The 27,895-nt window shown below is 41.7% G+C and overlaps 1 protein-coding gene across 1 annotated transcript; it reads left to right on the top strand.

Moving 5' to 3' along the window:
* LOC121541115 (probable global transcription activator SNF2L2) lies at window positions 1-27,675 on the top strand. Its single transcript, XM_041850095.2, has 6 exons — window positions 1-452; window positions 18,813-19,048; window positions 23,290-23,395; window positions 26,371-26,472; window positions 26,595-26,736; window positions 27,039-27,675. Exons 1-5 carry the CDS (start codon window positions 285-287, stop codon window positions 26,730-26,732), a joined length of 750 nt encoding a protein of 249 aa, XP_041706029.1. The 5' UTR covers window positions 1-284; the 3' UTR covers window positions 26,733-26,736; window positions 27,039-27,675.
* The last annotated feature ends 220 nt before the right edge of the window (window positions 27,676-27,895 follow it).

Here is a 27,895-nt window from a genome sequence, read left to right as displayed (position 1 = left end):
GCAAAAATAATTCATAAAAAACTGGACCCGATAACTTCATCAGGATCAGGGAAAAAAAGGCGTATGGCGACAGTCGATATTAAAACATGCAGAGAGGCAGATGAGCTTGGGGCCTTACTGAGAGGAATGAGACTGCAGCAGAGGCGAGAGGACAGGGAGAGATATGCCTACTGCAGCCCGCCACACAGAGCCAGAGAGAGATGACCACTATTATTATTCCATTGTTATTTTCCCCTGCTCATTGATTTGTGCATGAAAACCTAGTGCTTTTCTTTTTCTTCTGTATGCTTGCCCCCCTTCTTGTTTCCTGCTCTTTGAGTGATCAGCTGATGAAGAGGCTAGCAGCTCGCCGCTATGCTGGCTTGCTAATTCTCTCCCCTCCAGCTGCAGCTGCAGCCGATCCAGCTACAACCCATCCTGATCCACAGAGCCAGACTGCAGACTGCAGCCAGGTAAATATTTATTCCTTCTTTCACTTTCTATCTTCACTCTCCCTCTCTTTATTCTCAGGATAGTATTCAGCCAGGCTGCATCGCACAGATCGGCACAGAGGGAGACGAGAGAGAGTGCGTGTGTGTGTCTGTCCGTCTGTGTAGTTGTGCACGGTGTGTGAGTGTGTGAGAGGTAGAGGGTGTGGGTGTGTAGGTGTGGGTATCGTTTGCCAGTTGAGGATGGGAAGGAAGAAGCAGGCTTGTTTGGTGATGATGGTACAGGCATGGAGCAACAACTACTGTGCACACACTCACACACTAACACTTACATACAAAGGCAGCGTTTAGCTGTTTTACCCTTCTTTCAGGATTATTCAGTATTCCACTGTAGCCCAGTAGAAATGTTTGCAGGGCTTTATAAAGATTACCTTTAAAGCTGACCGATTACCATCATGATGTCTTTTTTTGTCTTTTGTACTGTTCTTGACACTCTCGATCATTTCGGTTTTATGCATGCTTTTCTCGCTTTTACTGTGTGTGTGTATCAGTGTATGTACATGCATATTCCACTGTCGGAATGTCATGCAGATTCTTCGCCATTGATAATGGTTATTAAGCCACTTTCGATGTGTGTGTGTGTGTCTGTGCCTGTTGACTAATTACGAATGTGTATTCATAAGCACAGAGGGCATATCTGCATGAATATACAGTTACATGCGCTTTCATCTTTGTGTCTTTGTAGATATTCATATGTGCTAATACAGTATAATATAATGTGGGTGGGTGCTATGTCTATGTGTCTACATGCCTGAGTGTCTGTATGACTCATTTCATACATCAATATATATCCGTCAGATTGGCCAGCCTGCATCAACGACTGAGTGTACAAAACCATTCTTGTTACACACAGTGAAAAATCCAGCAGCGTTGCAGTTCTTGACACAAACCGGTGCGCCTGGCACCTACTACCATATACCGTTCAAAGGCACTTAAATATTTTGTCTTGCCCATTCACCCTCTAAATGACACATACACAATCCATGTCCCATGGCTTAAAAATACTTATTTAACCTGTCTCCACCCCTTCATCTACACTGATTGAAGTGGATTCAACAAGTGACATCAATAAGGGATCATAGGATTCACCTGGTCAGTCTATGTCATGGAAAGAGCATAATGTTTTGTACACTCAGTGTATATGTATGGACAAAGCCATCGATCACGTGACACCATTCATTTCTATGTGAAGACTCAGTAGCACATTTGAAGCCAAGGAAGTCTCATGGATACTCTCATTGATACATAACGTGCAGTTTGAGCTAGTCCAGGAAGTTACGTTGCAGGCTAGCTCAGTGCTGCCCTCTCTCAAGTTGAAGGCCAACCTTGGGTACTGCTGGTTGCCATTAGCAACTCAATTATCCTTATAACTTATTATGTGTGAGATTTTTTAATTAATTAATTCAAGGAAATACATTTGGTGTAATAGAAGCAATTATTGGTACCATCATTGTCTTCGATTATGTATTTATTTTACATGAAGATTGACGACAAAGATTGCCATTTTCCCATTCATTATAATGGGGGATCCTGTTATCTGCAAACAATGCCTGCAGTACCGCATTCGGCCTTGGACTTTGTGGCTTCAATGAGAGGGGGCAGTATTTCTCCTCTGGCCTGCATGTATTCCTCATTCTCAGCTGAATGGGCCTGATTCAGACTTAGAAAATGTATGCCTTTCATATGCATTTTGATTTAAGCACTTCTCAGTATTTGGTATTCAGACTTAACTTATGCAGATGCACAACGAGCTCTTTGGGAGTGGCTCCCTTATGTGCACTGAATACATTTAATTCAACAGCTGAAAACCCTCCCACTTGCTGGCCAACAGATTTCCTCATGGAGTTTTCATTCAATGGGGTTTTTAGTACATTTATCTCATTTACATGTATCTAATTTATCTTTATTTCAGTACATTTAGCCATCATTTTAAATACAGACTCAATATAATATATTAAGAGAATGGGTTCAGAATATTAGGGATCAATGAAAGAAAGCCATGTAAATATATACATATTCGTCTCTGTTTCAGCACCAATTGATAGATTTAAAAATACTATGATCTTGTAGATAATTTAGGGTTAGGAAAGTCTTTGTGAATCATTAAAAAAAAAACTGGTTTACAGTGGTTTGATTCATCCTGAAAGTTGCCACATTCAATTGTTCATTCCATTAAATATTGGAAGGTAAGAAAAGTGTGCAATAAGGGTTGAACAATAGTCTTATAAATCTACCCTACTAATCGGAACTGTAATGACAACGGTCCAGTTGTCGTGTACTGTGCAACAAGGCTCCAAGTTTAAACTGCTAAGTGTGGTCTGAGTTCCATAATGATTCAAATAGGCTACATGTGCCAAATTATTGCACAATGTTAGCCTAATATGATCCACTATTGCTAGCAACCCTCAGGACCAACTACATGGAGAAAGGAAAGAAAGGTAAACGGAACGTATTGGAATAATGCAAAATGTAGGCTACAAAGTGAAGGAAACTTACACTAAAGTGACAGTTGGCGTATATGGGAATTACTGATGGTGGCTACCGATAGTGGCTAATATTTAACATGATACAAATTGTTTTTAAAAAACAGAGAAAAGCCTGGGCATAGAATTAAAACATTATAGAGCGCATACATCAACTTGGTAGGTTCGGCACTACAGAAGCCTATAGCTTAGATCTCCAAATTTCATCCCCGCAAATGTTGAGGTCATATAATATACATTCTGAATAATGGCACAGCTGTTTATAACCTACTGCTTCATTGTGGAAAGGGGCCGAAATACTTGTCATGTTGATATGATTTTCAGTTCATGACTAGTTTCACATTTGTCTCCAATGATCATAAGGAAAAATCAGCTAAAACAATTGCTATTTGTAATTACAATCCCCTTCTCCAAACGGATTACTAATTTAAGTAACTCTTATCAACTTATACATTACAGTGCATGGAGAATGGTGTTTTTCTATTGGAAATGGTTGATGTTTTTCCCTTGGAACCAACAGGTGCTCGACCTTATTCATGGTTTCCTTGCGTGTAAAAGTGGTGGATTTAATACGTAATTAAGTCAAGGTCAGAATACGGCATATCTGTAGACACACCTCTGCCACACCTCCATTTCTATGATCTCCAACCCAAACCAATAGCTGACTGTCACATGCATTTCCTCATGCTTAAGGTCAAGTTCAGAATACGCATAGAGGGAGAAGTGCAAAAAAAGGGAATAATGTTCCATTATAAAGCGCTTGTAACTCGGGTCTGAATTCCCCCCAATGTGAAAACATATTCACTCCCCCTTTCTCTTGTCCCCGCTCCCTCTTCCTCTCTCACTCTCCCCTCCAGCCCAGACAATTGCTGCTGCATGCATACCTCTAGGCTTTAATTGCCTTTGTGTAAAATACAGCAGTTGCTTGCTGCAGACATTTGCTGCTATGAGAGATAAAAATAAGATACAGACATTAAGGCATTCAGGACCCTGCAGCACAGAAACCACATGCATATGAGCGCTCACACACTCATACACTTAAGACTCTCACACTCTTTTATTTTCCCATTCTAACCTTTTTGAACCTTTTCTAACCTTTTCTGTTCTACAGATATTGATATTTGGGTCGTTCCAGGTAATGAGTCCCTTTTGCGTGTCTTTGATATTTTAAGTAGAAATTGTACAATTGTATAATTTAGCTGGAAGCAGCAATGAACGGGGTTCACAGGATGAGAGAAAGGACACAAGATCAGTTGGATAACAAAGCAAGCACTCTATCATGTAGGAACTATCTTCCTTTATGTGCAGTCAGTTAAATCATTACCATGTTTATCTCTCAATACCACAATAATGACTTTAATCTAGCACTGTAGGTCGGTTACCTTTGAATGCAGCAGGTAATCACTCTTCAAGTCATTACTTAATGTATTGAGTTGATATACCAATTATGGGGTCAATTTGACTAATGGTTTATGTTAAGATTTTTGAAATATTTTCAGCGATATGTCACATTGTTCATCTGCATAATTTAAATCCATCATTCATTTGCATGAGACAAAGTCCACTTGATCAATCTTTATTTTCAATAGGTATTAGTTGCGATAGTTATTGCTCTAGTATCATATGCCACATTATATTCACACAGCTTCAAAGGACATACACTTAGTGTACAAAACATTAAGAACGCCTGCTCTTTCCATGACATAGACTGACCAGGTAAAAGCTATGATCCCTTATTGATGTAACTTGTTACATCCACTTCAGTCAGTGTAGATGAAGGGGAGGAGGCAGGTTAAATAAGTATTTTTAAGCCTTGAGACAATTGAGACATGGATTGTGTATGTGTGTCATTCAGAGGGTGAATGGGCAAGACAAAATATTTAAGTGCCTTTGAACGGGGTATGGTAGTAGGTGCCAGGCGCACCGGTTTGTGTCAAGAACTGTAACGCTGCTGGGTTTTTCACACTCAACAGTTTCCCATGTGTATCAAGAATGGTCCACAACCCAAAGGACATCCAGCCAACTTGACACAACAGTGGGAAGCATTGAGGGCAAAATAGGCCAGCATCCCTGTGGAACACTTTCGACACCTTGTAGAGTCCATGCCCTGATAATTCATCAAGGCTGTTTGGATAACAAATTTCAAGGCCCCATATCAATCGATTCAGTTCTTACAGCCCTGGTGTGCTATGGTGCCATTGAGTGGTGTAGCGTGGCCGAATTTGAATGCAGCAACTAATCATTCTCAATTTCATTAGAGGCTAATTCATTGAGTCTATATACCACATCTGGAGTCAATCAGACTTATGGTTCATGAGAAGAAGATTTTTAAAGCACTTTTATCATTAGCGTATGTGCTAACCTGCATCTATAGGTACAGTGTGTTAATGAGTCCACTTATGTAAGGATTCTAAATACAAAATCTGGAGTGCATCTGACATATGGATGATGAGAAGATGATTGCAGATGATTTTGAGCATTATCATTACATATGTCAAGAATTAGTTGTTAATACTTTCCTTGTTTCTTTTTAGATATCAATACCAAATTCAGTGTGATTCATCTTATGGACGTCCATTAAACGATGACAAATTTCAAGTTAGGCCACTGGGCCTTTAAAGTAATAGTACTCACCCCTGGTGAGTGACTGAGGGAGGGAGTTTGTGAGTGATGGAGTGGGTGCGTGCGTGAGTGAGTGAGGGAAAGAGTGTGAATGGGTGAGTGAATGTCAGCCGGTCCCATGGTCGAGTAACAGAGGGGTGAATGAGGGATTGAATGGGTGAAATAATTAGACATGTTAATTTCTGGAGTCTGAAGAATATTGAAGTCTGGCAACTTCATTGTTTATGCACTTTATTAGGGGTTCACAGAGAAGCTGTGAAACCTATTGTTATTGTCTGAATTGTTATTATTTTCATTTTCAGCATTAGCGTTACATATGCAAAGAATTAGTTCTTAATAGTTTCCTTGTTTTTTTTAGCTATCACTAGCAAATTCAGTGAGGTTCATCTTAGAGACGTCCATTATAGCGATGACGTTTCAAGTAGAGGCCTTCACAGGTCCAAAAAGTTGGACCTGGGGGTTTCCCATCTGGACCCGATATGCATAAATAAAAAATTGTAATATAGAGACCTGTTCCAAATGGACCCGAGGACAACTAGACCCGTTCTGTCCAGACCTGGTCCGATTCGAGTGAGAGAAGCAGCAGAAAGGGAATGGCGTCCTTTTCACCAGCCGTGATTTGGGTAAGCTCAATGGAAAAAATGTCACTGTTCCTGGTGCAAAAACAATGTCCAATCCCAGAGCTTGAGTAAATTACATTACTAAGCTACTCCCGAATGTTCTAGGCCAGGACATGGAAATTGATTCTATCGTAGTCAATGTGGGTTTTTATGAAGGGCAGTTCTGAAGAGTTGAAACTGGGTTTTAAAGAGGTGATTGATTCTCTGCTAGACACTAATAAAAGACCCATCATATCTGGCCCTGTGCCCTCTCTGAATCGTGGCATTGAACGCTTGTTATGTGAATTATTTAACAAACTATTTCAGTGTCTCTGTGCGTCTCCCAAAAGGTTGTAAGTCTTTTGGATTTAAGAAACGGACAGAGTCCCGGTCTGCATAGTCAGAGATGTATTCATTGAGAATTCTGCCATCACAAGTCCATCTTTTATACTCATACGTCATACAAAAATCCCTCCCCTCTTTAGGTGGGCTGTAGTTTTCCACTTTAAAACTGCTCTCCTGACCATCAGTTCACACACACACACATATTATTATTATTATTATTATTATTATTATTATTATTATTATTATTATTATACACACACACACACATACATACACACACACACACATACATACACACACATGCATTCCTTAGTTATCGCCGTCCTCATACTCCTTAAAAAGCCTAACAGTTTCTCTCCTCCCTAAATTGGGAGGCCTCTTTATCTTGGTTTCTCAGTTGTCTGTAGACAGTTCTCCTTGTCCTTTGTTGTCTGGTCTAACTCTTACTCACATTGCTAAATAGTAGCTCAATGTCATAATCTTTACTTGTCCTACACTCACACATTCTAACACATTTCACACAGTTTCAGGGTATAATAATTAGTCATTAATAATTATTCTATCAACGCTTTAGCAGGATTCTTTCTCTTCACAACTGGCTATGTGATTATTGCAGCTTAATGTAATGGGTGTAACTTTAGTTGACAATTTTGATACCTTTTGGAAACAAAACACATTTATAGAGAGGATGGGATCCACCTGAATAATTTGGGTTCCTGGATCCTTTCACAGCATTATAAGGCTGCGTTGAGACAAGCCCAGCTCAGTTAATCTTTACCATTGTGTTGGAGAATTGTCATAATGCTTCAGCAAATGTACATTATACCAGAGGTGTTGGTAGTCACAATGTAATTAACCTAATTTATGTCCCTCTAACTGCCCTGAATGCATCTGCTGACCCTACAGCTATTGCATGCAGTAATCATGTGCCTATGAACCAGAGTTATACTGTTAGCACTGAGGCGGTGTGCCCTAGTAGGAAGTCCACTGTGTGCAGCTCACCCTGCACTAACATAAATAACATGAGCATGTCTACTTCTGCTAAGCTTCCTAGTAAAGCAATGAAAAGTGCTAAAAATAGCCCATGTTAACATGTGTAGCTTAAGAAACAAGGTTCATGAAATCAATAACTTGCTAGTAACAGATGACATTCATATTCTGACTATCTCTGAAACTTACTTAGATAATACTTTTGATGATACAGTGGTAGCAATACATGGTTATAACATCTACAGAAAATACAGAAATGCCAATGGTGGAGGTGTCGCTGTTCATATTCAGAACTACATTCCTGTAAAGCTTAGAGAGGATATCATGTTAAATACTGTTGAAGTAATATGGTTACAGGTTCATCTGCCTCATCTAAAGCCCCTTCTTGTGGGAAGCTGCTATAGACCACCAAGTGCTAACAGTCAGTATCTGGATAACATGTGTGAAATGCTTGATAATGTATGTGATATCAACAGAGAGGTATATATGATTTAAATATTGACTGGCTTTCATCAAGCTGCCCACTCAAGAAAAGGCTTCAAACTGTAACCAGTGCCTGCAACCTGGTTCAGGTTATCAGTCAACCTACCAGGGTAGTTACATACAGCATAGGAATAAAATCATCAACATGTATTGATCACATCTTTACTAATGCTGCAGAAATCTGCTTTAAAGCAGTATCCAAATCCATCGGCTGTAGTGATCACAATATTGTAGCCATATCTAGGAAAACCAAAGTTCCAAACGTTGGGCCTAATATAGTGTACAAGAGGTCATACAAGAAGTTCTGTAGTGATTCCGATGTTGTTGATGTAAATAATATTTGTTGGCCTGTGGTGTGTAATGAGGAGCAGCCAGACGCTTCACTTGACACATTTATGAAATTGCTTATTCCAGTTACAAATAAGCATGCACCCATTAAGAAAATGACTGTAAAATTGATTGAAAAATGGTATGGTTGAGAGGGATGAGGCAAAAGGAATGGCAAATAAGTCTGTCTGCACAACCGATTGGCAAAGGTACTGCAAATTGAGAAATCATGTGACTAAACTGAATAAAAAGAAGAAGAAACTATACTATGAAACAAAGATAAATGTCACGTTCGTTCATAGACGGGTCAGACCAAGGCGCAGCGTGATATGCATACATGTTGATTTAAACTTAATAAACAACGACAAAACAATAAATCAATGAAATGTGACGTCCAAAGGCAATACACAACAAACCTCACACGGAACAAGATCCCACAACACCTAATTGCCAATAGGCTGCCTAAGTATGCTCCCCAATCAGAAATAACGAGCGACAGCTGCGTCTGATTGGGAAACACACCCGGCCAAACATAGAACTACAAAACCTAGATCACAAACATAGAAAATACAACATAGAAAATGACACTCTGACTCAACAAATCCCCAGAGTCCCCAGAGTCAGGGCGTGACAGTACCCCCCCAAAGGTGCGGACTCCGACCGCACAACCTTTACTTAACAGGGTAGGGGCCGGGTGGGCATTCCGCCTCGGAGGCGGATCCGGCTCCGGGCGTGACAACCACCTATTCTCCGCCTCCCTGTTGCGCCCCTGGTCTGGTCTGGACCTCGGTGCGCTGCTTCCCCTGGTGCTGCTTCCCCTGGTGTGGGAGACACCGAACCTGGAGAGGGGCTGACGTCTGGGTCTGGACTGGAGCCGCTGACCGGAGCTGGACCGGGCACCGGTGGAGCGGACTGCTCTGGCTCCGGAGTGGAGCCGCTGACCGGATCTGGACTGGACCCCGGTGGAGCAGACTGCTCTGGCTCCGGAGTGGAGCCGCTGACCGGAGCTGGATCAGGCACCGGTGGAGCGGACTGCTCTGGCTCCGGACTGGAGCTGCTGATTGGTGCCGGACCAGGCACCGGTGGAACGGGCACGGGACATGCCGGACACACTCACCACTGGTCTGGTGCGAGGAGCAGGCACAGGCCGAACCGGACTAGGAACATGCTCCACTGGCTTGGTGCGAGGATCAGGAACAGGCCGGGCCGGACTGGCGACACGCACCACTGCCTTGGTGCGAGGAGCGGGAACAGGCCGGGCCGGACTGGCGACGCGCACCACTGGCTTGGTGCGAGGAGCAGGAACAGGCCGGGCCAGGGTGGCGACGCGCACCACTGCCTTGGTGCGAGGAGCAGGAACAGGCCGGGCCGGGCTGGCGACGCGCACCACTGGCTTGGTGCGAGGAGCAGGAACAAGCCGAGCTGGCGACGCGCACCACTGGCTTGGTGCGAGGAGCAGGAACGGGCCGTACCGGACTGTGGAGGCGGACTGGAGGTCTGAAGCGGAGAGCTGGCACAACCCGTCCTGGCTGGATGCCTACTTCCGCACAGTATGTGTGAGGCATTAGCACAGGACGCACAGGGCTGTGCACGCGCACTGGCGATACAGTACGTAGAACCGGCGCAGGATATGCGGGACCGAGGAGGCGTACTGGAGACCAGGAGCGTTGAGCCGGCACACCCCGTCCTGGCTGGATGCCCATCTTCGCATGGCACGTGCGTGGTGCTAGCACGGGACGTACAGGGCTGTGCACGTGCACTGGCGATACAGTACGTAGCTCCGCATAACACGGAGCTTGCCCAGTCACACGCCTCCTCGCGTGAGTACGGGGAGTTGGCTCTACTCTAACACTAGGCTCCGCCAACCACCCTTTTAGCCCCCCCAAAAAATGTTATTGGGGCTGTCTCTCGGGCTTCTTCCTCGGCTGGCGCCTTCTGCGTTGCTGAATCTCCTCCCATGTCCAGGATCCCTTTCCTTCCAAGATCTCCTCCCATGTCCAGGCTGTCTGCTCCTGGACACGCTGCTTGGTCCTCGTTTGGTGGGATCTTCTGTCACGTCGTTCATAGACGGGTCAGACCAAGGCGCAGCGTGATATGCATACATGTTTATTTAAACTTAATAAACAACGACAAAACAATAAACCAATGAAATGTGACGTCCAAAGGCAACACACAACAAACCTCACACGGAACAAGATCCCACAACACCTAATTGCCAATAGGCTGCCTAAGTATGCTCCCCAATCAGAGACAACGAGCGACAGCTGCCTCTGATTGGGAAACACACCCGGCCAAACATAGAACTACAAAATCTAGATCACAAACATAGAAAATACAACATAGAAAATCACACCCTGACTCAACAAATAAGAGTCCCCAGAGTCAGGGCGTGACAATAAATGATATAAAGAATGATAGTAAAACGTTTTGGAGCACCTTAAATGAAATTTTGGCCAAAAAGGCAAACTCAGCTCCATCATTCATTGAATCAGATGGCTCATTCATCACAAAACCCACTGATATTTCCAATTACTTTAATGATTTTTTCATTGGCAAGATTAGCAAATTTAGGCATGACATGCCAGCAACAAACGCTGACACTACATATACAACTAAAACTAATCACATTTCAATTACGTAAAGTGAGTGTGGAAGAGGTGAAACAATGATTGTTTTCTATCAACAATGACAAGCCACCAGGGTCAATATTGCAACTCCTATTTGCCATATCTTCAATCTAAGCCTACTAAAAAGTGTGTGCCCTCAAGCATGGAGGGAAGCAAAAGTAATTCGGCTACCCAAGAATAGTAAAGCCGCCTTTACTGGCTCAAATAGCCGACCAATCAGCCTGTTAATAACCCTTAGTAAACGTTTGGAAAAAATTATGTTTGACCAGATACAATGCTATTTTACTGTAAACAAATTGACAACAGACTTTCAGCATGCTTATAGGGAAGGACATTTAACAAGCACAGCACTTACACGAATGACTGATGATTGGCTGAGAGAAATGTATGATCAAAAGTTTGTGGGAGCTGTTTTGTTAGACTTCAGTGTGGCTTTTGACACTATTGATCATAAGCTGCTGCTGGAAAAACGTGTGTTATGGCTATACCCCTTGTATATTGTGGATAAAGAGTTACCTGTCTAACAGAACACAGAGGGTCTTTTTAATGGAAGACTTTCCAACATAATCCAGGTAGAATCAGGAATTCCTCAGGGCAGTTGTCTAGGACCTTTATTTTTTCTGTTTTTACTAATGACATAGTCATTGAGTAAAGCCAGTGTGTCTATATACAGTGGGGGAAAAAAGTATTTAGTCAGCCACCAATTGTGCAAGTTCTCCCACTTAAAAAGATGAGAGAGGCCTGTAATTTTCATCATAGGTACACGTCAACTACGACAGACAAAATGAGAAAAAAAAATCCAGAAAATCACATTGTAGGATTTTTTATGAATGTATTTGCAAATTATGGTGGAAAATAAGTATTTGGTCAATAACAAAAGTTTCTCAATACTTTGTTATATACCCTTTTTTGGCAATGACACAGGTCAAACGTTTTCTGTAAGTCTTCACAAGGTCTTCACACACTGTTGCTGGTATTTTGGCCCATTACTCCATGCAGATCTCCTCTAGAGCAGTGATGTTTTGGGGCTGTCGCTGGGCAACACAGACTTTCAACTCCCTCCAAAGATTTTCTATGGGGTTGAGATCTGGAGACTGGCTTGGCCACTCCAGGACCTTGAAATGCTTCTTACGAAGCCACTCCTTCGTTGCCCGGGCGGTGTGTTTGGGATCATTGTCATGCTGAAAGACCCAGCCACGTTTCATCTTCAATGCCCTTGCTGATGGAAGGAGGTTTTCACTCAAAATCTCACGATACATGGCCCCATTCATTCTTTCCTTTACACGGATCAGTCGTCCTGGTCCCTTTGCAGAAAAACAGCCCCAAAGCATGATGTTTCCACCCCCATGCTTCACAATAGGTATGGTGTTCTTTGGATGCAACTCAGCATTCGTTGTCCTCCAAACACAACGAGTTGAGTTTTTACCAAAAAGTTCTATTTTGGTTTCATCTGACCATATGACATTCTCCCAATCCTCTTCTGGATCATCCAAATGCACTCTAGCAAACTTCAGACGGGCCTGGACATGTACTGGCTTAAGCAGGGGGACACGTCTAGCACTGCAGGATTTGAGTCCCTGGCAGCGTAGTGTGTTACTGATGGTAGGCTTTGTTACTTTGGTCCCAGCTCTCTGCAGGTCATTCACTAGGTCCCCCCGTGTGGTTCTGGGATTTTTGCTCACCGTTCTTGTGATCATTTTGACCCCACGGGGTGAGATCTTGCGTGGAGCCCCAGATCGAGGGAGATTATCAGTGGTCTTGTATGTCTTCCATTTCCGAATAATTGCTCCCACAGTTGATTTCTTCAAACCAAGCTGCTTACCTATTGCAGATTCAGTCTTCCTAGCCTGGTGCAGGTCTACAATTTTGTTTCTGGTGTCCTTTGACAGCTCTTTGGTCTTGGCCATAGTGGAGTTTGGAGTGTGACTGTTTGAGGTTGTGGACAGGTGTCTTTTATACTGATAACAAGTTCAAACAGGTGCCATTAATACAGGTAATGAGTGGAGGACAGAGGAGCCTCTTAAAGAAGAAGTTACAGGTCTGTGAGAGCCAGAAATCTTGCTTGTTTGTAGGTGACCAAATACTTATTTTCCACCATAATTTGCAAATAAATTCATAAAAAATCCTACAATGTGATTTTCAGGAAAAGAAATTCTCAATTTGTCTGTCATTTTTGACGTGTACCTATGATGAAAATTACAGGCCTCTCTCATCTTTTTAAGTGGGAGAACTTGCACAATTGGTGGCTGACTAAATACCTTTTTTCCCCACTGTATACGGATGACTCAACACTATACACATCAGCTACTACAGTGAGTGAAATCACTGCAACACTTAACAAAGAGCTGCAGTTCATTTCAGAATGTGTGGCAAGGAATACGTTAGTTCTAAATATTTAAAAAACTAAAAGCATTGTATTTTAGACAAATCATTCACTAAACCCTAAACCTCAACTAAATCTTGTAATAAATAATGTGGAAATTGAGCAAGTTGAGGTGTCATGGTCAATACATGTTGATACAACAGTAGCTAATGTGGAGCATACCAACTGAGATGTTAATCGTTTACACAAACAGATTTCGACAAAATAAAGTCCCAGAATTCAAAGATTACCGCAATATACCTATACACTAACGATTTATGTTAAGATTTGTGAACTATTTTCCACTTTAGTGTTTAGGTATATTGCGGTCATCTTTGAATTCTGGGAATTTATTTTGTCGAAATCTGTTTGTGTAAACGATTAACATCTCAGTTGGTACACTCCACATTAGTCAAATTGACCCCAGAATTGGTATATAAACTTGATACATTAAGTAATGACTTTAAGCATGACTACCTGCTGCCTTTCAAAGATAACCAACCTACAGCGCTAAACTAAAGTTCACTTGTGTCATCCTTGTGGTATTTAGAAATAAACATGGTGATGCTTTCACTGATTGCAAATAAAGGAAGATAGTTCCTACATGATAGAGTGCGTGCTTTGTTATCCAACTGATCTTGTGTACTTTCTGTCATCCTGTGAACCCCGTTCATTGCAACTCATCAAATAAATGAACTTAGTTCCTACTGTACATGTATTTCCTCTCTTCCTTTTACAATTTAATGCATGCAAAAGACAATGTGTAACAACGTTCAGGTAACCTTAGCGAAATGAACTAATTATCAAGGTCAGTGTTTTTATTTTTAAAGTAACTTAATTACTTTTACTCTGAGTACTTTTTAAATTAACTACTTTACATTTTTACAACAGTAATTTTACTTCTACATGAGTAAATTGTCATTAAAAGTAACAGCACTTCTACTTGAGAAGGATATTTTAGAATGCTTTCCACCCCTGATTTTAAGGTTAAAAAAAACCTGGTCACCCTGTTACGTGAACTGCATTCTCGTTGTATGATGAAATGATTCCCTTTTCAATTTTCTTTCAAAAGAAACATTTAACATCTAATAGTCAAATCATAGTGTAAAAGCAGGTGAGCTGGTTCTAATCTTTTTGGCCATTTGCTGTTTTTTTTTGTGGTGGAAAACTGAGCGGGTTTAGCATAACACATAAATTCTGTTACCCATAGATAGACAGGCTAAAAATGTTTTAACAATTATACTTTTTTTTGTTACGCTTGCAGTCAATTGCCACTCCCTGTTGCACACAACAAGCTTCCATTCCCCCTGTCACAATAGGATTTATGCCTGATTTAAGATGAAATTGTCAACCCTGTTACTGTATTTGGCACTTAATAGGCACTTAATATAGTTTTTTTTTTTATTTAACCTCTTGAGATGGGAACATGTGTTTTTATTAAGTTGAACATGTGCTCTTTATAACAGCATATGATCAAAATGTGTTAGTATAATAATAGAGACATCTATAGTAAGAATGTAACATTTTATTTAGCTTTTAGCATAATATTACCATAAAGTTATTTGTTTATGGTTAATATTGAGCTATATAAATAATTCAACTCTGAATACAATTCACCTTAATGATTGTATATTGAAATCAATAATCTATGTACATTTTGTTCATTCTTTGAAGTAGTTTTTGGAGTGGACTTTGTCTGTCTGACTGTCTAAAACGTCAAGTCTTCTAACTGCTTGTCTTTTCTCAGAGATGACAGCCATTTAAGAACCACAGAGGAGTGTAGCCTTGGTTTCTCAAATGACTGCCTCGCCTGGTTCACCAACTACTTCTCAGATAGAGTTCAATGTGTCAAATCGGAAGGCCTGTTGTCTGGACCTATGGCAGTCTCTATGGGGGTGCCACAGGGTTCAATTCTTGGGCAAACTCTTTTCTCCGTGTATATCAATGATGTCGCTCTTGCTGCTGGTGACTCTCAGATCCACCTCTACGCAGAAGACACCATTTTGTATACAGTGAGGGGAAAAAGTATTTGATCCCCTGCTGATTTTGTACATTTGCCCACTGACAAAGACATGATCAGTCTATAATTTTAATGGTAGGTTTATTTGAACAGTGAGAGACAGAATAACAACAGGTCTGTGAGAGCCAGAAATCTTGCTTGTTTGTAGGTGACCAAATACTTATTTTCCACCATAATTTGCAAATAAATTCATTAAAAATCCTACAATGTGATTTTCTGGAATTTTTTTCCTCAATTTGTCTGTCATAGTTGACGTGTACCTATGATGAAAATTACAGGCCTCTCTCATCTTTTTAAGTGGGAGAACTTGCACAATTGGTGGCTGACTAAATACTTGTTTCCCCCACTGTAAGTCTATAATTTTAATGGTAGGTTTATTTGAACAGTGAGAGACAGAACAACAACAAAAAAATCCAGAAAAACTCATGTCACAAATGTTATAAATTGATTTGCATTTTAATGATGGAAATAAGTATTTGACCCCTCTGCAAAACATGACTTAGTACTTGGTGGCAAACTCCTTGTTGGCAATCACAGAGGTCAGACGTTTCTTGTAGTTGGCCACCAGGTTTGCACACATCTCAGGAGGGATTTTGTTCCACTCCTCTTTGAAGATCTTCTCCAAGTCATTAAGGTTTCGAGGCTGACGTTTGGCAACTCGAACCTTCAGCTCCCTCCGCAGATTTTCCATGGGATTAAGGTCTGGAGACTGGCTAGGCCACTCCAGGACCTTAATGTGCTTCTTCTTGAGCCACTCCTTTGTTGCCTTGGCCGTGGGTTTTGGGTCATTGTCATGCTGGAATACCCATCCACAACCCATTTTCAATGCCCTGGCTGAGGGAAGGAGGTTCTCACCCAAGATTTGACGGTACATGGCCCCGTCCATCGTCCCTATGATGCGGTGAAGTTGTCCTGTCCCCTTAGCAGAAAAACACCCCCAAAGCATAATGTTTCCACCTCCATGTTTGACGGTGGGGATGGTGTTCTTGGGGTCATAGGCAGTATTCCTCCTCCTCCAAACAAAGCGAGTTGAGTTGATGCCAAATACCTCGATTTTGGTCTCATCTGACCACAACACATTCACCCAGTTCTCCTCTGACTCATTCAGATGTTCATTGGCAAACTTCAGACGGCCCTGTATATGTGCTTTCTTGAGCAGGGGGACCTTGCGGGCGCTGCAGGATTTCAGTCCTTCACGGCTTAGTGTGTTACCAATTGTTTTCTTGGTGACTATGGTCCCAGCTGCATTGAGATCATTGACAAGATCCTCCCGTGTAGTTCTGGGCTGATTCCTCACCGTTCTCATGATCATTGCAACTCCACGAGGTGAGATCTTGTATGGAGCCCCAGGCCGAGGGAGATTGACAGTTATTTTGTGTTTCTTCCATTTGCGAATAATCGCACCAACTGTTGTCACCTTCTCACCAAGCTGCTTGGCGATGGTCTTGTAGCCCATTCCAATCTTGTGTAGGTCTACAATCTTGTCCCTGACATCCTTGGAGAGCTCTTTCGTCTTGGCCATGGTGGAGAGTTTGGAATCTGATTGATTGATTGCTTCTGTGGACAGGTGTCTTTTATACAGGTAACAAGCTGAGATTAGGAGCACTCCCTTTAAGGGTGTGCTCCTAATCTCAGTTCGTTACCTGTATAAAAGACACCTAGGAGCCAGAAATCTTTCTGATTGAGAGGGGGTCAAATACTTATTTCCCTCATTAAAATGCAAATCAATTTATAACATTTCTGACATGCGTTTTTCTGGATTTTTTAGTTGTTTTCTGTCTCTCACTGTTCACGGGGGGCAGTATGAAAAATGTATGCACTCACTAATTGGAAGTCGCTCTGGATAAGAGCGTCTGCTAAATTACTAAACTGTAAACTGTAAATAAACCTACCATTAAAATTATAGACTGATCATTTCTTTGTCAGTGGGCAAACGTACAAAATCAGCAGGGGATCAAATTATTTTTTCCCTCACTGTACATCTGGCCCTTCATTGGACACTGTGTTAACAAACCTCCAAACAAGCTTGCCATACAATGCCATACAACACTCCTTCAGTAGCCTCCAACTGCTCTTAAACACTAGTAAAACTAAATGCATGCTCTTCAATCGAATGCTGCTGGCACCCGCCCACCCGACTAGAATCACTACTCTCGACGGTTCTGACCTAGAGTATGTGGACAACTACAAATACCTAGGTGTCTGGTTAGACTGTAAACTCTCCTTCCAGACTCACATTAAGCATCTCCAATCCAAAGTTAAATCTAGAATCGGCTTTCTTATTTCGCAACAAAGCCTCCTTCACTCATGCTGCCAAACATGCCCTCATAAAACGGACTATCCTACCGATCCTTGACTTCAGCGATGTCATTTACAAAATAGCCTCCAACGCTCTACTCAGCAAACTGGATGTAGTCTATCACAGTGCATATTCGTCGCCAAACCCACTGGCTCCAGGCCATCTATAAATCACTGCTAGGCAAATCCCCGCCTTATCTTAGCTCATTGGTCACCATAGCAACACCCACCCGTAGTATGCGCTCCAGCAGGTATATCTCACTGGTCATCCCCAAAGCCAACACCTCCTTTGGCCACCATTCCTTCCAGTTCTCTGCTGCCAATGACTGGAACGAATTGCAAAAATCTCTGAAGCTGGAGACTCTTATCTCCCTCACTAACTTTAAGCATCAGTTGTCAGAGCACCTTACCGATCACTGCACCTGTACACAGCCCATCTGAAATTAGCCCACCCAACTAACTCATCCCCATATTTTTATTTATTTTGCTCATTTGCACCCCAGTATCTCTATTTGCACATCATCTCTTGCACATCTATCATTCCAGTGTAAATACTAATTGTAATTATTTTGCACTATGGCCTATGTATTGCCTTACCTCCATAACTTGCTACATTTGCACACACTGTATATATATTTTCTGTTGTATTTTTGACTTTATGTTTTGTTTTACCCCATATGTAACTCTGTTTTGTTGTTTTTATCGCACTGCTTTGCTTTATCTTGGCCAGGTCGCAGTTGTAAATGAGAACTTGTTCTCAACTGGTTTACCTGGTTAAATAAAGGTGAAAAAAAGTAGCTGAGAGGAGTAACAGAGGTCAAATCACTGTCAAGAGCACAGAAGTGGTTATTATCCCATCCCAAAATCATTCCCAAATCCCTTTTAGGTTCCATCTTCTTCTTCTTGGAAGAATATGTGCAATGAACTGACACTAAAATTTTCAAGGTTATCTTCCTGCACCTGCTAATTGGGATCCAGATGAACCAATCTTCTTCTTCTTCTTCTTCTTCTTCTTCTTCTTCTTCTTCTTCTTCTTCTTCTTCTTCTTCTTCTTCTTCTTCTTCTTCTTCTTCTTCTTCTTCTTCTTCTTCTTCTTCTTCTTCTTCTTCTTCTTCTTCTTCTTCTTCTTCTTCTTCTTCTTCTTCTTCTTCTTCTTCTTCTTCTTAAGGTGGAGGAGAACGGGGTCTTGGAGGACATGGAAGAGGACATCAGCCTAAAGAAACGGAAAGGTGATCCCCACGGCGACAAAGACTCAGAGCCCCGAGACTCTGGCCAGGAAGCTGAAGGTGAAAAGGTCAAGAAGCGCCGGGGACGACCTCCAGTGGAGAAACTGCCCCCCAACCCCCCCGAGCTCACCAAGCAGCTGAACACACTGGTGGATATGGTCATCAACTACAAAGATGGGTGAGATTAGCAGGGAGAATTGGGGATGAGCACTGTGTTAATTATGTCATTATGATGCAATTATGTCCACACGTATTAATTAACTAATAATTAGCAATGTGTGGATAAGAAGGGCAGTGATGTTTGATGTTAGACCATGCAGGGACTGGTTCGACATTAATTACTTATTTTGTTTCCCACCATTTCACAGTGTGAGCAGTGTGTTGCAGAAATGATCAGATAGAGAGGATTTAGATTGTATCAGTCCCATTATGGCATCTGTGAGAGCAGGGGCAGCAGGTAGCCTAGCAGTTAAGCGCTTTGGGCCAGTAACCGAAAGGTCGCTGGTTTGAATCTCTGACATGACTAGGTGAAAGATCTGTCAATGTGCTCTTCAACAAGGCACTTAACCCTAATTGCTCCTCTAAGACCCTCTGCTAAATGACTGAAATATATAATATATATATATATATATATATATACAGTGGGGAGAACAAGTATTTGATACACTGCCGATTTTGCAGGTTTTCCTACTTACAAAGCATGTAGAGGTCTGTAATTTTTATCATAGGTACACTTCAACTGTGAGAGACGGAATCTAAAACAAAAATCCAGAAAATCACATTGTATGATTTTTAAGTAATTAATTTGCATTTTATTGCATGACATAAGTATTTGATACATCAGAAAAGCAGAACTTAATATTTGGAACAGAAACCTTTGTTTGCAATTACAGAGATCATACGTTTCCTGTAGGTCTTGACCAGGTTTGCACACACTGCAGCAGGGATTTTGGCCCACTCCTCCATACAGACCTTCTCCAGATCCTTCAGGTTTCGGGGCTGTCGCTGGGCAATACGGACTTTCAGCTCCCTCCAAAGATGTTCTATTGGGTTCAGGTCTGGAGACTGGCTAGGCCACTCCAGGACCTTGAGATGCTTCTTACGGAGCCACTCCTTAGTTGCCCTGGCTATGCGTTTCGGGTCGTTGTCATGCTGGAAGACCCAGCCACGACCCATCTTCAATGCTCTTACTGAGGGAAGGAGGTTGTTGGCCAAGATCTCGCGATACATGGCCCCATCCATCTTCCCCTCAATACGGTGCAGTCGTCCTGTCCCCTTTGCAGAAAAGCATCCCCAAAGAATGATGTTTCCACCTCCATGCTTCACGCTTGGGATGGTGTTCTTGGGGTTGTACTCATCCTTCTTCTTCCTCCAAACACGGCGAGTGGAGTTTAGACCAAAAAGCTCTATTTTTGTCTCATCAGACCACATGACCTTCTCCCATTCCTCCTCTGGATCATCCAGATGGTTATTGGCAAACTTCAGACGGGCCTGGACATGCGCTGGCTTGAGCAGGGGGACCTTGCGTGTGCTGCAGGATTTTTATCCATGACGGCGTAGTGTGTTACTAATGGTTTTCTTTGAGACTGTGGTCCCAGCTCTCTTCAGGTCATTGACCAGGTCCTGCCGTGTAGTTCTGGGCTGATCCCTCACCTTCCTCATGATCATTGATGCCCCACGAGGTGAGATCTTGCATGGAGCCCAAGACCGAGGGTGATTGACCGTCATCTTGAACTTCTTCCATTTTCTAATAATTGCACCAACAGTTGTTGCCTTCTCACCAAGCTGCTTGCCTATTGTCCTGTAGCCCATCCCAGCCTTGTGCAGGTCTACAAATGTATCCCTGATGTCCTTACACAGCTCTCTGGTCTTGGCCATTGTGGAGAGGTTGGAGTCTGTTTGATTGAGTGTGTGGACAGGTGTCTTTTATACAGGTAACGAGTTCAAACAGGTGCAGTTATTACAGGTAATGAGTGGAGAACAGGAGGGCTTCTTAAAGAAAAACTAACAGGTCTGTGAGAGCCGGAATTCTTACTGGTTGGTAGGTGATCAAATACTTATGTCATGCAATAAAATGCAAATTAATTACTTAAAAATCATACAATGTCATGTTCTGGATTTTTGTTTTAGATTCCGTCTCTCACAGTTGAAGTGTACCTATGATAAAAATTACAGACCTCTACATGCTTTGTAAGTAGGAAAACCTGCAAAATCGGCAGTGTATCAAATACTTGTTCTCCCCACTGAATATATATATATATATATATATATATATATATATATATATATATATATATATATATATATACAGTACCAGTCAAAAGTTTGGACACACCTACTCATTCAAGGGTTTGTCTTAATTTTTCTAGTTTTTACATTGTAGAATAATAGTGAAGACATCAAAACTATGAAATAACACTTATAGAATCATGTAGTAACCAAAAAAGTGTTAAACAAATCAAAATATATTTTAGATTTTAGATTTTTCAAATAGCCACCCTTTGCCTTGATGACAGCTTTGCACACTCTTGGCATTCTCTCAACCAGCTTCACCTGGAATACTTTTCCAAAAGTCTTGAAGGAGTTCCCACATATGCTCAGCACTTGTTGGCTGCTTTTCCTTCACTCTGCCATCCGACTCATCCCAAACCATCTCAATTAGGTTGAGGTCGGGGGATTGTGGAGGCCAGGTCATCTGATGCACCACTCCATCACTCTTCATCTTGGTAAAATAGCCCTTACACAGCCTGGAGGTGTGTTGGGTCATTGTCCTGTTGAAAAACAAATTATAGTCCCACTAAGCCCAAACCAGATGGGATGGCGTATCGCAGCAGAATGCTGTGGTAGCCATGCTGGTTAAGTGTGCCTTGAATTCCAAATGAATTACAGACAGTGTCACCAGCAAAGCACCCCCACACCATAACACCTCCTCCTCCATGCTTTACGGTGGGAAATACACATGCAGAGATCGTCCGTTCACCCGCACCGCGTCTCACAAAAACACAGCGGTTGGAACCAATAATCTCCAATTTGGACTCCAGACCAAAGGACAAACTTCCACCGGTCTAATGTCCATTTCTCGTGTTTCTTGGCCCAAGCAGGTCTCTTCTTATTATTGGTGTCCTTTAGTAGTGGTTTCTTTGCAGCAATTCGACCATGAAGGCTTGATTCACACAGTCTCCTCTGAACAGTTGATGTTGAGATGTGTCTGTTACTTGAACTCTGTTAAGCATTTACTTAGGCTGCAATTTCTGAGGCTGGTAACTCTAATGAACTTATGCTCTGCAGCAGAGGTAACTCTGGGTCTTCCTTTCCTGTGGCGTTCCTCATGAGAGCCAGTTTCATCATAGCACTCTATGGTTTTTGGGACTGCACTTGAAGAAACTTTCAAAGTTCTTGAAATGTTCCGTATTGACTGACCTTCATGTCTTAAAGTAATGATGGACTGTCATTTCTCTTTGCTTATTTGAGCTGTTCTTGCCATAATATGGACTTGGTCTTTTACCAAATAGGGCTATCTTCTGTATACCTTGTCACAACACAACTGATTGGCTCAAACGCATTAAGAAGGAAAGAAATTCCACAAATTCACTTTTAAGAAGGCACACCTGTTAATTGAAATGCATTCCAGGTGACTATCTCATGAAGCTGGTTGAGAGAATGCCAAGAGTGTGCAAAGCTGTCATCAAGTCAAAGGGTGGCTATTTGAAGAATCTCAAATATAACATATATTTTGATTTGTTTAACACTTTTTTGGTTACTACATGATTCCATATGTGTTATTTCATAGTTTTGTTGTCTTCACTATTATTCTACAATGTAAAAAAAAAAAAAATTTTTTTTTTTTTTTTGAATGAATAGGTGTGTCCAAACTTTTGACTGGTAGTGTATATATACCTTCTTCTACTACTTCTATGAGTTGGCAAACAAACTGAAAGGGTGTACACTGCCACCTAGAGTGTGTTGTTTGAACAGGTATGACGCCAAGGTTGGCGATTTACTGCCACCTTCATTTATGGAATGTTTCCTCACAAGTATAATTCATTGGCTGAGCCCTCCTGGTGACCTGGATGGAATTATGTGATCCTTCCTTAACCCATAGGAAGTCCCACCCAGTTGACTAATTCAAAATGGTGAAAGTCCTCAATGGTGCTGCCCATGCTAAAACAAGCTTTTGGGCATTAGAGTCCTCTATCTATTTCTATGATTGGACCTGACATCAAATAGCAGGTTTTCTTTCAAATACTTCAGCTGCACTTGATTGGCCTTGCCTGGCACAATGGAACTAAATCTGGCCAATCTTCAACTCCAAGCAGGCTCAAACAAATGCTTAAAGTATTTGAAACAAAACACATACTATTGTCTGGAGAGGTCTGTGTCTTCTTGGTCCGTAACAGAGCCTGTGCTAAATGCTTCCAGGTTGGGCCGTCAGATCAGCAAAGGCTTCATCCAGCTGCCTTCTAGGAAGGAGGTGCCAGAGTACTACGAGTTGATCCGAAAGCCTGTGGACTTCAGGAGGATCAGGGTAGGCTCAGTGGACCCTCTACACCAGGGATTCCCAACCCTTTTCCCACAGGGTCCCCTATTTTACATTTGATACATTTAGACACAAATACATGGCATTTTACATTTTCATATTGCATTTTATATAACATTTCATAGTTCATAACAGCATCACAATGAATTGCAATACAGTGCACTTGTAGGCCTCCACAAAAACAGTAGGCTATTTTACTGCAAATAGCCTAACTGACTGTTTGTGTAAAACAGGTGGCCATCTTAAAAAGGCTTTTCAATTATATGCAGGGATTTGGGAACACACCATTTTCTGTTCATATTGCATTTTATATAACCTATATCAGCATCACAATAAATTATTATTTATTATTATGCACCTGAATTTATATTTGTACATACATGTATCTATTTAATTATTTATTTATCATACTGTATATTTATTACAAGTGGTCGATTGGTGACAGAGTCACACACAGTAATTGATTACCTGCCGTTTCATCTTTAATTGGGGCCCTGGGCCCGTATTTGCAAAGCCAGGGATAGGATGTCAGGTGTGATGCTGGTGACAGCCAGACGAAAGTCATTGTGCACTTTCAACTTTTTGCGTGCTTTTGTTTTGATTGTAACCAGCGCGCTGAATGCAGTCTCTGACAGGTATGAAATGCACCAGCACTTGGCCGTGTGAGAGCTAGAACACCTCTGTGACTGTGTGCAGCGGGAGAGTTTGGTGCGCCTCATCTTCACATAACTCCGCAAAGAGTCATTTGTTCGTTGGGCGAGTTTTTAACCCTGGAGTTGATTGACGCGCGTCACACGTAGGGCTGTTACGGTGACCATATTACCGCCACACAGGCTGTCACGAGTTATGACGGCAGTCAAATTCCACGTGACCATTTAGTTAATTAGGCTTCTCCAAGCTCTGATGCTCCTGATGGTCATTAGTAGCCTACCAAACTTGCTAACTGCCTGGTACTCAGCACTCTATTGTCCCTCTAATCACTCTGACATCAATGCAAATGTGATCGAAAATTGAATCAAACACTTAATGAGAGCCCATGAGCTCATGTTGCGCAACATTTCTATAGGCTATGCAATTGCGCTTATAATGTGAAGAAATAGTCTAATAGTTGATCAACATTTTAAACTAAACCTTATTATCTGTTGCATCAGGCTCATTGCCTAAAACAGATTTTTTTTATGCTAGTGGTTGTATTAATTTGGGATCTATCGCATTCCACAAATGTCCCAGACTATGTTTGGAATTTTTATTTCTCACACAGAATAGAATAGGTCAACTTTTGTACAATGGGGAATAGTAGATTGACATAGGCTAGTGCTTTTGTTGTTTGGTAGGCCTACTCATCTGGTTGGCTGTGGACAGTTCTTCCAATATCTTCAATATGCTTCCTCGGAATTGGATAAGGAAGCGTCCCTGTTGTGTCTGTCTTCACTTGTAGCCTGTGAGAAAGACCCGTGAGAGGTGCTTCGGCCCTGCAGTCGGGAGAAGGAAATTATAATTATTATATTCAGCCTAAGGGCACAACGGCCACTGGCCGCAAAAGGCATGGATTTCTTTAGGGAGCATTATGGCCACACAAAGGGGATGCAGCCTGGAAATTCAAGCCATTATCCAATTGCTTGTCAAATTGTGAATGAGAGACTGATGAAGTGTGTACAGCCTGCGCAAAAAAACAAACCAGAGCTCATGCCTTTCATGTGACTTTTTTCAAATCCTCATTAGAAGATACAGCCTTAGAATATCTAAAAAATCTAAACATATAGCCCAACATTTGTATCACAATTTGTATCACAACTAAAGTTACATAAATAAAGCGAATGGGGGTAAAAAGTGCAATGAGTAAAGTGACCTAACATGGGTGAAATGTTTTATCTTCTGAGTTTTCTGATATCTTTCAGATATAGGACATACACTTCAAAAGCTTATTCCATATTATACATTTTTGTTTTGCCATGTACTGTACACATGTGTTATTCAATGTGTATCTATGGTCTATAGCAGTACATGCCAAACTCGATATGTTATCAAATCATTTTTAAATACATACATTTTTTATACCTACAGGGGTCCTAAAATTCCAACTCAAATAGCTAAATGATCCATTTTATGACCATCTTAAAACAATTCCATATTTTAGCTTAGTAGATAGTGCCAACTATGGGCTTAGACCTACAGGGGTTAACTATTATAACTACAGTCTTCAGTGTTTCGTTGAGCTCCTTGGACAGGTGTTTGCTCGCCAGGACTTGTCTGTGTATCATGCAGTGAAACAATGCGCAATTGGGAGCCTTTTCCTTCAAGCGGCTTTTGAGGCCCTTGGTCTTTCCCATTAGTGATGCAGCCCCATCAGTACAGCATGCAACTAAATTCTCACAGGAAAGGTTGTGTTTTGTAAAGTACATAGCCTATCAACTGCACAACAAATATCTTCTCCTCGTGTGGTTGTGGTCAGAGTTACAGAAGTCTGTTTCATCAATGTACTGCACATACACAATGAGCGCAGCCTCGCCTTCCACTATGGTGGTTTCATCCAGTTGGAAAGAAAAGGGGCTCTTTTGTGCGCCCCCCATCCCCCTGAAATTAAGTCAGGCCTCACGCCACAACAGGAAACATTGGCGCGGGGGGCGCACCCCCTAGATTGGGAATCCCTGCTCTACACTGCAATCTATAGACTCAGCACAGCACCAACCCACCCAAATCTTCCCCACACCAATTCAGCGCAGAACCAAATCTCAACACTAACTCACCAAATCTCAACACTAACCCACCAGATCTACCCACAAATCTTCCCACATACCAACTGGCCATAGGCATGTTAACAAAGTCACAGATGCAGTGCTATCCTTTCAGCATATTCCATCATCATCCGAGCCAACTTTTCTATGATGTTGGATTCAGGTAGTAATATGCACTGTATTTATGTGAGCGTACATGTTTTCTGACCATGTGTTGTTTTTTTGTAGGAGCGTGTGCGCAATCACAAGTACAGGAGTGTGGGGGATCTGGAGAAAGACATCAAACTGCTGTGTCACAATGCCCAGACCTTCAACCTGGAGGGATCTCAGGTGTGGCTGCTGGAATTCATACCACTGCCTCCGGTTCTACATGAAATCCACATACCATGATGCCCCCAGCTCATGACTGTGAGAGGCTAATTTGGTTTATGTTATGTGTGTGTTTGCCATAGATATTTGAGGACTCGATTGTTCTCAAGTCTGTGTTTGAGAGTGCACGACAGAGGATTGTCAGTGATGATGAGGAGAAACAGGACAGCACTGCCATCCGTAATGATGACGGAGGTCGAGACAATCAGTTGGTTTCATGAGCAGGTGAGACCCGGCCGTTGTGATCTCAAAACAAACTCTGTGAAGATTACCTTCTTTTAAAAACAGAATGGGAAAATCAAGATCACGCAGTTCAGTTGACAATGAGAAGCACATTTTCACTTTCACTCACCCGAACGATTGTGAGTTATCAAGCATTATTATTTAGATTTTGAATTGCTTGAAATGATTTATTTTCTCAAAGATCAATGACAGGACAAACTAATATCTGGTTGTCATTATAAAGAGTAAATGAAAACTAGTGCCTTCAACTCTCTTTTGTTCCTTTCTTAATCCTCTCTTTTCAGTGAAAACGGCGACAACGCAGGCGACACAGAGGATGAAGGAGGAGAGGAGCAGAAAGATGAAGGTCAAGAAGACCGTCAACAGTGATGTAGACAGCGATGAGGATCTGGAGGACAATACAGCTAAAGATGAGGGTTGACCTGGAGGACCAACGCTAGTTCATATACCCTCCTTATCCTCTTTCTTTCTCTCCACTATCACTGTTTTTGCATTGCAGCTTATTAATTTGCTCACCTTGCAAAAAGGTTTGTCTCATCTCAAGTCAAGAAAGCTACTCAAAGGAATGTACGTACTTAATGATGTTGGTCCTCGAGTAATTCATGCAGCCTTAAACGTTCATGTCTTTTTACTATTATTTTGCCTTTACGTTTTTTAAACATTTTTTAATGATGTTGTTCCCTCGGTCTTCATATGAAAGCTGCTGTGTGTATCCTTAATGCTTTACCAGAGGATATCTCTCCACTCTTTTTCCATGAGTTGTTTTTTTATTTGAAAGTGTTATTACTTTATGTGTGAAATTATGTATTTCTGCTGAGACGGAGACCACCCTCAGAGAGTGGCGCCTGTTGATAACATCCCTATATGTTGTGTACAGGTACAGTGAGGGAAAAAAGTATTTGATCCCCTGCTGATTTTGTATGTTTGCCCACTGACAAATAAATGATACAGTGGGGAAAATAAGTACTTAGTCAGCCACCAATTGTGCAAGTTCTCCCACTTAAAAAGATGAGAGAGGCCTGTAATATTCATCATAGGTACACGTCAACGATGACAGACAAAATGAAAAAAAAAAATCCAGAAAATCACATTGTAGGATTTTTTATGAATTTATTTGCAAATTATGGTGGAAAATAAGTAT

Source organism: Coregonus clupeaformis, chromosome 27, assembly GCF_020615455.1.
Source record: "Coregonus clupeaformis isolate EN_2021a chromosome 27, ASM2061545v1, whole genome shotgun sequence".
Lineage (NCBI taxonomy): Eukaryota > Metazoa > Chordata > Actinopteri > Salmoniformes > Salmonidae > Coregonus > Coregonus clupeaformis.
The sequence above is the reverse complement of the archived record's forward strand: the minus strand, read 5'-3'. Positions and strand labels throughout refer to the sequence as shown.